At 47.5% G+C, this 13,780-nt stretch overlaps 1 protein-coding gene across 1 annotated transcript in view; it reads left to right on the top strand.

Annotated features, from left to right (window-relative positions):
* Positions 1–13,780, top strand: part of WDFY4 (WDFY family member 4) — a 234,004-nt gene that overhangs the window by 184,414 nt on the left and 35,810 nt on the right. Inside the window, exons 50-53 of the mRNA XM_065407457.1 lie at positions 473–582; positions 7,426–7,579; positions 9,109–9,200; positions 13,124–13,336. Coding sequence (XP_065263529.1) covers positions 473–582; positions 7,426–7,579; positions 9,109–9,200; positions 13,124–13,336 — 569 coding nt within the window. The remainder of the gene's footprint in view (positions 1–472; positions 583–7,425; positions 7,580–9,108; positions 9,201–13,123; positions 13,337–13,780) is intronic.

Raw genomic sequence — 13,780 nt, 5'->3', positions numbered from 1 at the left:
AGGGCATTCAGGATCTAGCTCCACAAATGTTAAGGCACCTGTCACTGTGGTATCTGCATCATCTGCTGGGCCGTAGGGATTACATGGGACTCCATCCAGTCCTTATGTGGCCACATGGCTGATCACTGTGGGATTAACCCTCTTGCAAATGCAACAAAATAGCACCTAAGGACCCCAGGGACATCAAGGGGCACGGGGTGAGCCACATAGACCCTTTAGGGCCTCTGCTCCCCTCTGGTATTACATTCGAAGTGTGTGCAATCACAAGTAAAGGGGGTATGCACATGTAGCCAGGTTGCAGTGTACCTGCCTGGTTGTGTGTGCACACATCCCATCTGGCATGGCCTTGCACATGGATCTTTGCACACCTATTTTTCAAACCCTGTCCCCCACAATTGTGTTATGGTAATTTGCAGCTGTGCCTTCAAATGGCAATGTTTCAAACTGAGACCCGATCACCTCTAATTTACAGGAGACCCGTCAGCCCAGTGTCACTATTGCACCCACTACTCGTCGGCCATCATAATAGCGTCGTACTTGGTCCGAATGGAGCCATTTACGCAGACCTTCTGCGCTCTTCAGGTAAGAGGACACCGCATTTAGCCTCTCTCATATGGAGCAGGTTCAGCTCTTCTATGCTACATGGAACATGAGAGCTGATTCCAGCCACTGGCTAATGAGCTGCCCGTTCGTTCTTATGTCACAAGTGAAGTCTGGGATTGGTGGAGGCCCCATCCTGTTCCTATTGAACTCACTGGCAAAGCCTTAATGGGAGCAGGATCAGAGGTGTGTATATATTATATTCTAACAGAGGGTCCAGTCATAGGAGGGGGGAGCCTAGATTATCCATCACAATACCCTGACATGCGTGTACTGGGATGGGACGGTAGCCGGCACTGGGCCTTACACACCCATCCCAGTGCACCTGTTATGCCCCTTGGGGCCTGTAGGGATACGTCTGCACTGCACTAAAAAACCCGCAGCGCCGAGTTTCAGAGGCCGGGTCAATTGACTCGGGCACATGGAGGTTGGGCTTTGGTGCAAAAATTTGCAGTGTAGAGGTTTGGGCTTGGGCTGGAGCATAGGCTCTGAGACCCACCCCCTTCCGCTGACCAGGCCCGTCTATGGCCATGCTGCAGGTCTTTTATTGCAGTGGATGCATACTCTAAAACCAGGCATGATGGGAAATATAGTTTGCCCAGTCGGGACTGAAAATCTGGAGGTCACATGACCAGGGAAGGCGGTGCCCACGTTTGGGAAACTCTATAAGGCAAAGCCTGAGCTCACCACAAGAGCTAAGGGCTCAGACAAGAAGACCCGGTGAGGGTTTTTTTGTGTTGCTGTGCCTGGCCATGACTCCTTTTGTTTGGTGGTAAAGTGAACTCTGAGGTGATGTCATTTGTCTCAGGAGCTTCCTTTTTACCTTCCCTGGCTGGTGAACTGGCCCTTGGGCCTGCTTATTCAAGGGCATCCTGTTCAACAAGTGGCTGGGGTCACACCTTCAAGGACAGCGAGGTCCTTGCAGTTCACTGCTATGCACCTGGAATTTTGATGCTGTTTATCTGGGGTCGGGGAGAGGACCTGGGACAAGGTATTTTAGGGCGGCTCCCAGGTAAACTGCATGTCTTTATGGTACAGTCTGCTCAGGGGCAGCTGGGCTGAGCTTTCGGGCTGTGGTGCTTGGGCGCCCAGGGACCGTTGTGTGGCGGAGGAGGGCTGGCCGCATCCCTCTCCAATTGCTTTGCTGCAGATCTGCTTTGTTTTTTTTTTCTTTTAATGAGGTAATGGAAATAATGTGCTGTGTTAATTAAGCAATAAACCCCATGAAATCGGTTGTTCCCAGCAGTGGGCAATGGGCTTGTGAACCACCTGAGGCAATGCTCTTCCACGGCGCTCTGCGAACCATATGTTAGCTGCAGTCATCAATGACTGTGGAGCACTTAGTGCTGTTGTAAACTACAAATGCTGCTCTGGCTCACCGGCATGCTTTTTATCCATAACAAGTCACCAGTCTGTGTGGCTGCATTCATGTGTGATTGGTAGGTGGCTCCAAAAGCATCTGAGATCTAGATAAGCACCCAAAATTTTGCCTTGAGGTGGGTCCAGTTAAACCACTGAATGGTTTCACCGGGTGCCTCGTTCCTCTGGTCTTGCACTGATGCATGCGAATCAGAGCTGGTATTGTCTTTTCCCCACGTATACCTGATCCTGTAGCAGCTTAGGGACTGCTAATTCCCGGGTACAGTCGGGAGAGCAGCGGACTTGAGCAGCATGAGCTACATGATTGGTTCAGCCAGGACTTGCAGCAACGTCCATAGCACGTAGTCTGGGAATGATCTCTCCAGTTCTGGTCACTCCAGTCTAATTGTAGCACCTTCTGCTGGCAGGGACACTACATGCTATTGCTGAAACAAACCTCTGTATTGGATGACTGAAAGGTAGCTAATGTAATGCTGATCTTTTTAAAAGGGCTCCAGAGACGATCCTGATAGTTACAGGCCGGTGTGCATAATTCCGTACCGGCCAAACTGGTAGAAACTATAGCAAAGAACAGAACTATCAGACACATCAACGCGATATGCTGGGGCAGAGTCAACATGGCTTTTGCAAAGGGAAATCATGCCTCAGCAGTCTATTGGAATTCTTTGCGGGTGTCAGTAAGCATGTGGACAAGGGTGATCCAGACAATACAGTGTACTTGGACTTTTAGAAATAACCTTTAACAGGGTCCCACGCTAAAGGCTCGTAAGGAAACTAAATAGTCATGTGATAAGAGGGATAAGATGGAGGCTGAGGTGAGGGCTGCCTCTTAAGAAGAGGAGAGGCTTTATTGTGATGGGCCTGCTCCAAACCCCCCAGTTTGAACTCATCCGAATGGGAAACACAGCATCTCAGATCCAACTTCCTTTAAAAGGGCAGAGTTGGCTGCAGATCTTGATTCCCCTAGTCCACAGAGTTGATAGCACCCAGCAATCCATGGGGGGCTAGGACAGTGTTGTTTAGTAAAGGAACATACAAAAAAGGGATTCCAGAGCCTGTGATACTTCATTAAGTGTAATGGGCTTCAACGTGGGTGGAAGGGGACTGTTGTGTTGTGACGCTGCACTGGGACTTGAGAGATGTAGGTTTTATTCCCAGCTCTCTCAGTGACTCCAGATGTGTCACTGAAACTCTGCCTGTAAATGCAGATAATGGCTGGTTAGCCTCTCTAGGGAGCTTGTAAAGTTTTGTGTCTTTATAGCCATCTGAGAAGCGCTTTGAGCTCCTTGGATTTAAGGCCCTATCAGGACCCAGTATTATAATCCCTCAACATTATAATCAATGGCACATGCTCGGTCCCCACAGAATCAATTCTTATAGGAGCGCAGTTTGATTCTAACTTAGATTCTCCCCTGTGGACGCTTTGCCTAACCGCTTTGCACAGCCCCTTATTGTACTGTGGCTATAACAGTATTTAATTTAACCCATATCCCTGATCACTGAAATGGCTTCACAGAAAGGAAGGAAACCCTAGGTCTTACTCCATGTGGCCCATGAAAAAGCTGTCAGAGTTTATGTTAATGTGCAGTTTAAAAGCATAACGCAATTCCAGATTTTCTTTTTCCCTCTCAGTGCAGTTTTTGTATTCCAAGAGAGAAAAAAACCATTAATTCTGATATAAATATATGCAAATAAATTTATTAATATAAGAAATGGGAAAATCAGTTATTGCTTCCTTTATAAATAATACAGGCTTAAGTTTTAAAGATATTACTTTTCCCTAAAATGAATTAGACAGCCAGGGAAAAAATCACATTTTTTCTTGGTGGTAATATCTTTAACCAGATTTGTCACACTAACAGCATTTCCTATGTATATATTATTTTTATTTAATACAGGTAATCGTTTTATTACAAATCATATTGTTTCTCAGGAGATTACCATCAGCTCTCATAAAAGCTGCAAAAAAAGATGAAAAAGCATCAATCACTACCAGACACAGTGCGCTGTGTGAAGATTAAATATACAAAGCCCTTTAATATGCTTCAATGAGATACTTGTTAGCTGTTGATTTATTTATAGTCCTCCTTCTACCCTGTTTTAATTTCAATGTGAATTTGACTCCAAGGGTCCTTGCCTGATACTGATCAAGAGCAAGATGACCTTGTGCATCAGATTGTCTCCTAGCTAGGCTTGCCTGTGTGATCTTGGTCAGAGGTTCGTTTGTGATCCCTGGAGTTGGAGTGGAAAGGCTCCACGATGCTCAGTGGGCTGGGTAAGAAACAAGGAAGTGGAGTGGAAGTCATGCCCGGGTATTGTGAATTGGAGATGAGACTGGGCCAAAATTCTGATCCAAAACGGCTTTGCTAAGACTACAGCTGGGTGTTTCCCTTTGTTATAAGTGCGGGACTGCGGCCAGGAGTGGCCTAGTATAGATCTTCGGGGACAGGAGCAGAACAGCCACATTCCAAACTTAAGCTCCGTTGACTTCAGTGGCATGCACCTGCTTACCCAAAGGTGGAGTTTGCTCTGCAGTGTGATATGGTGGAGGGGTAGGTGTCTCATTTTTTGCACACGCACAGCTCCTCTCTTTGGACTGCGTGAATGCTTTTCTGTCACTTTTATATTTAAGAGACTGAAAGGTAAACCCCAGTCACCTGTAACTAGGTAGAAGGGACGTATGAGTCTTGATCTAGCTCCTGAAGCAAACAGGAGGAGGAGAGAGGTAAACAGAGGAAATGAGGTTATCCCAACAAGTCAGCAACAGACAGAACCTTACGGGCTTGCATGCAAATCTGGCACTATTTGTGCTTACGCAATGTCCCTCCCCTGGAACCGAACTGGGGAGCTAAAAGCATGAATTGCTACAGCTTGAGCTAAAGGGGTGTCTCTCTGTAGCTGTGGGCTGTCACAATTCATATCCTCTGCAGATCAGCAGAGCTAGGGACCTGTAACACACATGCACCAGTGGGTTACACTAACTTATGTCCATGCCTGTACAGAGCAAGCTGATTGCATGTAGGAAAGTAGCAGCTAGGAAATTTAGTCCCTCACAAAATTAATCACTGGGGATTCGCATCAGCTGAAGTGCAGCCTGTAGGCACCCAGGTCAAGTTTAATGTTACCTGGCCTTTGACTTCTCAAATCCAGCTTGGGAAGCTGCCATATGTGAAACAAATTACTCACATCACCAAACCCTTACATAAAATTAGGCCCAATGAAGCCTGAGTGAGAATGTTTTCTCTGGAGAGGCCTAATGGTCTGGCTAGCCCAATTGTAGCTCAGTGCCGGAATTCAGCTTCCAGAAATAGCATCTCTGGATCCTCTTTCATTTGGTCCAGTCTCCCAACAGGAGAAGGGCCAAGGGTCCACCTTGGACTGGTGAGGCCTAGCCCTGCTATAAATGAATCCAATGCAGACTGTACCTGAAGCCACCATCTCTCTTGGTGAAAAGGATTGTGGAACACAGTAGCTGAACTGGAAGCTTCTGTTAATTGCCCTAATATTCCTTCCTACCTTATGGATGGAATTTAGGGTGCTTCTACTGGCTGAGCACAGGGCTGTTCCTGTGGTCCCCAAATGCTTCCTGGCTTCTCTTTAACAAAGTGGGCAAACAGCAGGAGTGAAATGAGCTCTGTTGATCTGTCCAGGTACTTCTATGTTCCTCATCACTATAGTATCTGAGCACCTCATAATTAACAGATTCTATCTTCACAGCACCCCTAGGCAGTAAGGAAGGACTAGCCCCATTTTACCACCGTGGAACTGAGGCGCAGACTAGAATAAGTGACTTTCCCAAGATCACACAGAGTATCTGAGCTTCCTGAGTCCCACACCTCTGCCCCATCCAGTGGGCCATCTTTCCTGCCCCAATAAATTAACTTCTATATCCAACCTTTCCTTCAAAGATGCCAGGAAAGCCCATATTCTCCAGGATTTGCCTGGGACTTGGAAAAATCTTGTGTGATGTTCTGTGGTGGTGTTTGGAGAAATATTCTGGGTTAAATGGTGGAGTTACCCCAAGCCCTGACCAAGAGGCCGTGCGGAGTTGCACTTCATCAGTGTCTCCAAGGGTATATCTGCACTTGGGGTGTGATTCCCAGCTCCCGTAGACATACCGTACTGGCTGTCATCGAGTTGGTGCACTAAAAAGAGTAGTGTAGCCGCAGTGACGGGAGAGGCTAGCCGTGCCGAGGGCAAACCCGTCTAGACCCCGTGGGTACGTTCTCAGGCGGCTAACCCAAGCCACTGCCTGTGCTACTGCGGCTACACTGCTATTTTTAGTGTGCTAGCCCGATGAGAGCTAGCAGGGGTATGTCTGCTCCAGCTGGGAACCACACCCCTAGCTCCAAGCAGCGACATACTCGAAGTGCCACTGTTGGAATCTTTAATCTACATTTATAGGAAAAGAGGGAGTTACGGAAAACAGCCTTCTGCATTGAGTCAGGTGTCACCAGCTAAGTAGGCTTGGGCGGTTGTGGATGGGAGACCGGCAAGGAAAGACCTAGGTGCGTCCCCGTTCTGAGTCAATACTGACACAACACCCCAGCCTAGTGTGGAGGGGTTTGGATGAGATGTGAAACCAAGTCCTAAGCACTTCTGGCCAATGGAAATCCCAGGGCACTTTTCACAAGGGTGGCAGCAGGGGCAGGAGACCAAAATCCTAATGAGGCAAATTTCCCACTGCAATTTCAGTGAAGCATGGCTGTCTTCACTATTGGATAAAGTGGCTTAATGCTGATAAATAGTTACTTTATGCTAGAAGTAAATGTGTTTCAGCGGTGGGGGTTGTGATCCCAATATAAATATAGGGGGGGGGGCTTTCGGGATGTGCCTAAGTGACTTAGGAGCACAAATCCCTTTGGGAGTCAATAGAACCTGTGCTCCTAAATCACTGTGGCACATTTGAAAATGACACCTGAAATATATCATGGTCTCCATCCTAGGCAAAACTTCCAATTAAATCAATAAAAAAATTTCTCAAAGGCCCTGATTTTATGAAATCATCCCTATTCAGGAAGGGCACTTACGCTTAGCGCCCATAAAATTAAGCATGTGTATGTGGTGTATTTAAGCATTCGTTTAATTGCTTTCCTGAGTCAGGGTCTAAGGAAGTATCCCAGAGTCAGGCCCATTGTTTGTAAAGCACTTGGACGTAAGAGGCGCTACAGAAAGGCATGATCATTATCAGCATTAATGTAGGAGAGCCACATTTCTGCTTGGTTCCAAGTTCCTGCAAGCTAGACAATATCTCCAGGCCTGATTGCCCTCTCAGTTACACCTGCATAAACGAGGGCAGAGTCAGGCCCTTCTTGATATGTCCCTAGATTATCGTTAGAAAATGGGCTGTGATTCGGCATCTGCCTCTTGGTTAGTGTAAGGTCACGAAGAACATTGGAAATCCAGCCCTGATCACTGTCTGTCTGTCTCTCCCCATGTCTGCAGGGGGGAAGTTTTGATGTAGCAGACCGGATGTTTCACAGTGTGAAGAACACGTGGGACTCGGCGTCGAGAGAGAACATGAGTGATGTCCGGGAGCTCATCCCTGAGTTCTTCTACTTGCCTGAATTCTTAACCAACTGCAATCACTTTGAATTTGGTAAGTACTGGAGTGTGAGCGCTCCTACCGGCGTTGTGCTGGGAGATGGGATCTGGCTGTCGCAGCTGCCCTGGCTGGCTGACCTGGGGCTGAGCTGTGAATTTGGATCCAGACCCAAAGCATCTCAGTTTCAAGGGGCTTTGGTTTCAGTCTCCCATTTCAGGGCTGTCTTCTGTGGAGATAGCCAGAAGAGTTGGCAAGGGTGGCCCAGTGGTTAGGGCACTGCCCTAGAGCCTTGGAGAACTGGTTTCAATTCCCTGCCACAGACACCCTGTGTGACCTTGGTGTGCCTCAGTTTCCCATCTGTACAATGGTGAGAATCATCCCAGATTCATACTAGCCAAGGCAACTTAACCAGCCGTGTTAGTGTCCAGCTGCATGTTGGTCACATTTCAGTATTTAAGGTCTCGGTGAGGTGAGCCATGGGCTAAGGAAAGCCAAGGCAGGGAGAGGTTGCTAACGGGCAGCAAAGACCTAGGGTGATTTAGCCTTGAGAGGAGAAACCTTAGAAAAGCGATGGACCCAAACACAGCTGAACCCTTTGGGTGATTGAAATCAGAACCCAGACCCTGATCTGAATGGAGCCAAATGGGGTGAACCGGAACATAGATCTGAAATTTACATTTATACCTTTTCTAGTCAGTCTGCCTCTATAATGGGCAGAAGCCCACATCCACACACTCCTAAATCTTGGGGACGTTTGTTGTCCAGACCTTAACCTTGGTCTGGATTTTGTGATCAGAGCCCAGCTCTAGAGAGACGGGACTTGGCTGGAGTATTTAAGATGATGATAGGTGCAGTGAAAACTGATTTGCACATCCCTGTTACACTGTCCCATGATGCAAGAACAAGGGGTCGCTCTATGAAATTAATGGCAAGCAAAGGATGATTACAGATTTTGTAGAGCAGAATCCTTCAGGGAAGTCCTACAGCCTGTGTTACACAGGAGTTCAAACTAGATGATCACAATGGCCCCTTCTGGCCTTGGAATCTATGAATCTGTGAAAATCCCTGGCAATGGGCTGTTTTAGCAATTATCTCCAGTGATTAGCACTGCCCAGTGCTGAGGCCCATAGAATGATAGTGTTTCAATAAAGCAGATGGTGACAGGTTTGTCTGGATCCAGTCCGTAGTCAGGGCTAGAACAGAGTTCACGTTGAGAACATGTGTGATTTTATTGTGGTAATGACGAGCAAAGAGAGACCTTCTGCAGGTTCCTCGTTGGGCAAGCACCTGCGAGTTTGCATTCTCACTAGAATATCCTCTCAGCTATTTGATCACTCTAGATCTACCAAACTGGACTGGGAATCCCCAGAGAAACAGCTTCCTGCAGTATTTTAGGAGGCCTCGTCCATATTCCGCTAGAACCCAAAATTGCACAAGGGAAAACCAGTGGGAATAGGAAGTTATCTGACCTTCTTCAGGCCCCCAGGCTCTCTTGGATTTTGGAAAAGCTTGATTTCCATTTGCCATTAGGCAATGACTCTGGCTGGTTCTTGTACCTAATTTTCCCTTTGTAAATGTTGCAGGCAGCATGCAGGATGGAACTGTGCTGGGGGATGTGCAGCTGCCCCCCTGGGCGAATGGAGACCCTTATAAATTTATCCACTTGCATAGACAGGTTAGTATGTAGCTCAGGCATTGTGGTCTGGCACCACAGTGGATCCCAGTCAATGGGAGATGGATATGATGTACTAGAGATGGGCCCAAACAAAAATATGAGACTCAAACACACCCCAGCTTGGAGGAGGTTCAAATCTAGTTCTGAACTTTGCAGAGTCTCTTGTCTCTGTAACAGGCTAACCCAAAGCAGGGGTGCAAACACTCCACTTTAACTAACCAGTCCTTTTACAGAAGCTACAGTCATATTCTTGTTTGTTATTGTTTTACTTGGGTTCCAGTAGCACCTAGAGGTCCTGATTGACGTCAGAGGCCCATTACACTAGGCGTTGTACAGGTACACACATAGTGAGTAGAGCGGGTCGAAACATTGTCAACGGAACACTTTTCCATCAGAAAATGCAGTTTTGTCAAAATCAAAATTCTGGTGGGAATGCTCCAGGTTTCAATTAAATTTTCAATGGGAAAGAGTAACTTTATCCTTTTGTTTTCAACTTTTATGTTATAATGTAATTTTTAATATGTTGTATTTTATCTCTAATATTTTATATGTATATCATATTTTATATTCATTATAACATGTTAGAGAGACAAGGTGGGGGAGATCATATCTTTTCTTGGACCAACTTCTGCTGGAGAACGAGACAAGCTTTTGAACTTACTCAGAGCTCTTCTTCAGATCTTGGAAAGATAATCAGAGTGTCACAGCTAAATACAAGGTGGAACAGATTGTTTTTAGCGTAAGGAGTTAATACATGTTCCAAGAGACAGTTCAAGGTGAAGTGGGCAAATAGCACTTCTGCAGTCGTAGGACAAAGGGGGGTTAGTGGGTTATAGACTGTTGTAAGGAGCCATAAATCCAGTCTCTTGATTGAGTCTGTAATTTTTAGTGTCTAGCAAAGTTATGAATTGAAACTCCCAGGATCATCTTGTGAAGGTGTTGTGCAGGTTTCCTTTGAGGATGAGAACTGAGAGGTCAGATACAGAGTGGTCACTTTGTGAGAAGTGTTCACCCGCAGGTGATGTGGTGTTTTTGTCTTTTTGTGCAAGTTCATTTGAGAGCGTAGTAATTGTCTGGTTGTTGTTGGGGGCATTTAGGGACCAACACGACTACAACAGCACTGCAAACAACAATGGAGGGTAGTGAATGTTGCCATTTATAATTTATTGGCATTCTTGAAATGCAATGTTTTTAGGTTTCAGAGTACAGTTTTTTTGGAATCTCCGTTCCACAAGAAATTTAGAAATTTCTGTGTGTTCCAATTGGGAATGGACCCAAGTTTTGAAATGTTGGAATTTCTCATGGAACGGGAATTCCGTTTCCAGCCACCTCTCCAGTGAGAATCAGCCCCTGCCCCAGAGAGTTTACAGTTTAACCACACAAAGGGGGAGAGAGAAGCATCATTAGCCCATTGTGCAGATGAGATGAAGTGACTTATCCAAGGTCACACAGGAAGTCTGCGGCAGGGACAGACCAGTCCTTACCCAAATTTGGAGGCTGGAAATGGAGCGCCCAAACAGCCCCTCTGCAGGGTTGCAGAAGCATCTGTACCCACTCCCTGCTTCCATACATGTAGGTCTGGCCACTAGAGTCAAGTAGACATGGATTCCCTGATTGGCCATCCCCTGGACTTGCTTATCAGGCTCTTCCCTGCCTCCAGAGAAGGCACTTGGCTGTGATTCAGGAGACTTGGATTTAATTTCCTGCCCTGCCACAGGCTCCCTGTGTGACCTTAGGCAAATCACTTAATCCTCCTGAGCCTCAGGTCCCTGTCTGTATAGTGGGGATCATAGGCCTGACTCCCAGGGGTGTTATGAGGATATATTCATAGATATTTGCGAGCTTGTCAGGTACTGTAAAATCCACTGTCTGCCTGTTTAGACTGTAAGGTCTCCAGGGCTGGGACCGTGCCTTTGGTGTCTTGTGCAGTGCTGTGCATGCTCTCTGCACTTAAAGAACCACAACTAAAGCCATGTTCTTTGTGCCAAATGGATTAGACTCTCAGCTGGGTGCAGTTCAGCAAAGAAACAGTATCAAGTTTACAAGATTGCCCGTAGACTGATCTGCAATAGATGAGGTCAGACTCAGGCTGTAGCCCACTGTCCTGTATCTGACAATGGCCAGCACTGCAGCTTCAGAAGAAGGTGCAAGATTCCTACAGTAGTGAAATGTGGGGTAATCGGCCCCCCATGAAGGTCTCACTCTAACCCTGAGTAGTCAGAGGTGGGTATGAACCCTGAAGTATGGGGGTTTGTATCTTTTCCCAAATAGTACTGTTCTAACCCTGGATGTTTTTGTTGTCCGTATAAATGCCCAATCCCTCTTTAAATCTTGTTAATTTCCTAAAGAAGACCATTTAAAAAGTCCATTCCAACAGCGTTGAGCACCCCAGTTCTTGGTTCTGAGGCGATGGGGAACAAAGGGTTGCTCTTAAAATAAAGTTGGGATGAGCCAGTTCACACCCCAAAACGAGGAACTGTGAAGCAGCCCCCAGGGTTGCTGTTAAAATGCATGTTTTTCTCACTGTGGCTAGTGGAGCTGCGGGAAAGTGACTTTCAAACACAAACTGAACAGCTGCTCTGTCGCCTTTGAATCCATCATGCACTTCCTTGTGCGTTGCTGACCAGCACCAAGCAGTTTGCTGTATGTAATTCATATGCTAACTGCTCTCACTAAGGAGAACGGCTTTGGAGCCCAGGCGTTGTGTGTTTTTGTTGTTCAGGTTGTATGACGTGCTTGTTCCCTAAGCTACCCTTTGATCAGTGTCGCTGCGGACAGGGTAATTTAGACGGGCTGCATTTGACTAGTTGTCTGCTCTGTGAAATGAGCCGTTCTTCGGGCTCCCATTCGCTCATTTGTTTCTGCTGCATGCTGGGTGGGAGGGTGTTCTGGGGAGACCCGCTAATGCAGCACCAGGCGTCATCGCAGAGTCAAGCCGGAGAGAGATAGAAATGCTCTGTCAGTAACACATGGCACTGGCATGGTGCGTTGTGGTTTCAAAGCACTGGGTAAATATTTAAGTGCCTTCAAGATGCAGTGTGGTGGCGCACAGCGCCACTGGGAGTTCCCAGAGCACAGGGATGACAGGGAGCATTGGCACGACACTGTACTGGCTACAGGGCAGGGCAAACTTAGCCCTGCCAATGCCACTCAGTCCTCACTTGCAGCGCCTCCTGCTATTCGAGCAATGGGCTTCACCCAGCCCTGCCACTGCCCCTCCATTCTGACCTGCAGTGCCCCTGTACTTCGGCACCTCTCCTGAGTAGCAAAAACTCAGCTCTTGGGACCATGCATTGACTGTGTGATGGGAACAAAGTATCCTCTAGGTCAGGGGTGGGCAAACTACGGCCCAGGGGCCGCATCCGGCCCTTCAGACATTTTAATCCGGCCCTTGAGCTCCTGAAGGGAAGCGGGGTCTGGGGCTTGCCCTGCTCCATACATGCTGGGGCTCTGCGTGGCTCCCGGAAGCAGCGGCATGTCCCCACTCCGGCTCCTATGCATAGGGGCAGGCAGAGGGCTCTGCACGCTGCCCCTGCCCCAAGCGCTGCCCCCACAGCTCCCAATGGCCGGGAACCGTGAGCATTCATGGCCCGCCTGCCATACGATTTTGATACCCAGATGTGGCCCTCGGGCCAAAAAGTTTGCCCACCCCTGCTCTAGGTGGAAGCCACTGAGCTTGTTTGACTTGTGACAATGACCAGGCCTGGAATGCCAGTCTGTGAGCCCACTTAGCTGCCTTGGGACAATGTCCGCTGAGCCCGCCTGTGCTGAGAGGTGACTGTGTAAGAAGAATTAGAAGCAACCAGAGGAGCTCATTTCTGAATCTAAAAGCTCTGTATTTACACAACCAGTCTGAAGTGCAGCCTGGCAATGTATCTAAAACAGATGCACCTTATTGAACAAACTTTGGCTCTTGGTTCCAGGCGCTGGAAAGTGACTATGTTAGTGCACATCTCCATCAATGGATAGATCTCATTTTTGGTCATAAGCAACATGGCTCAGCTGCAGTGGAGGCAGTGAATACCTTTCACCCTTACTTCTATGGAGACAAGGTGGACCTCAACAACACCAGCGATCCTCTGATTAAAAGCACCATACTGGGATTTGTCAGCAACTTCGGGCAGATACCGAAACAGGTACAGCACCACGTTTGTTCTTCCCCATCCGTTCACTTTGTTGTTTTAATTACAGGGGCTGGACATGAGACTAGGTCAAAAGGAGAACACATGACTCATTCAGACCTGGTACTGTGTTACTCCCCCACACACACTTTGCACAGGTGTAAATGACGACGCAAGGTGAAGGGCAGCAGTGAATGGGGAGAGAGGGACAAAGAGTTTGCCTGGGGGTAGCTGAGAGCAGAACTAGAGACAGTTAGGTTGCACGGGTGTCGCTCAGAGTACGATTTGGCCTGCAGAATTTTTATCACTGATGATGGTGCATGAAAAGGAAAGAGCTCAGCTTGACTCTCTCAGCCCAGGGTGGGTTTGCAGGGCTGGCAGCTAGACAAATTATATTTTTACTTGTGAACTGAGCAAATCTGATCTGGGTTCTGTGACAGCCAGCTCATATGGTCCATG

The sequence above is a fragment of the Emys orbicularis genome, chromosome 7 (assembly GCF_028017835.1).
Source record: "Emys orbicularis isolate rEmyOrb1 chromosome 7, rEmyOrb1.hap1, whole genome shotgun sequence".
NCBI classification, from domain to species: Eukaryota; Metazoa; Chordata; order Testudines; family Emydidae; genus Emys; species Emys orbicularis.
Note: the sequence above shows the minus strand (reverse complement) of the source record. Positions and strands in the feature narration are given on the sequence as shown.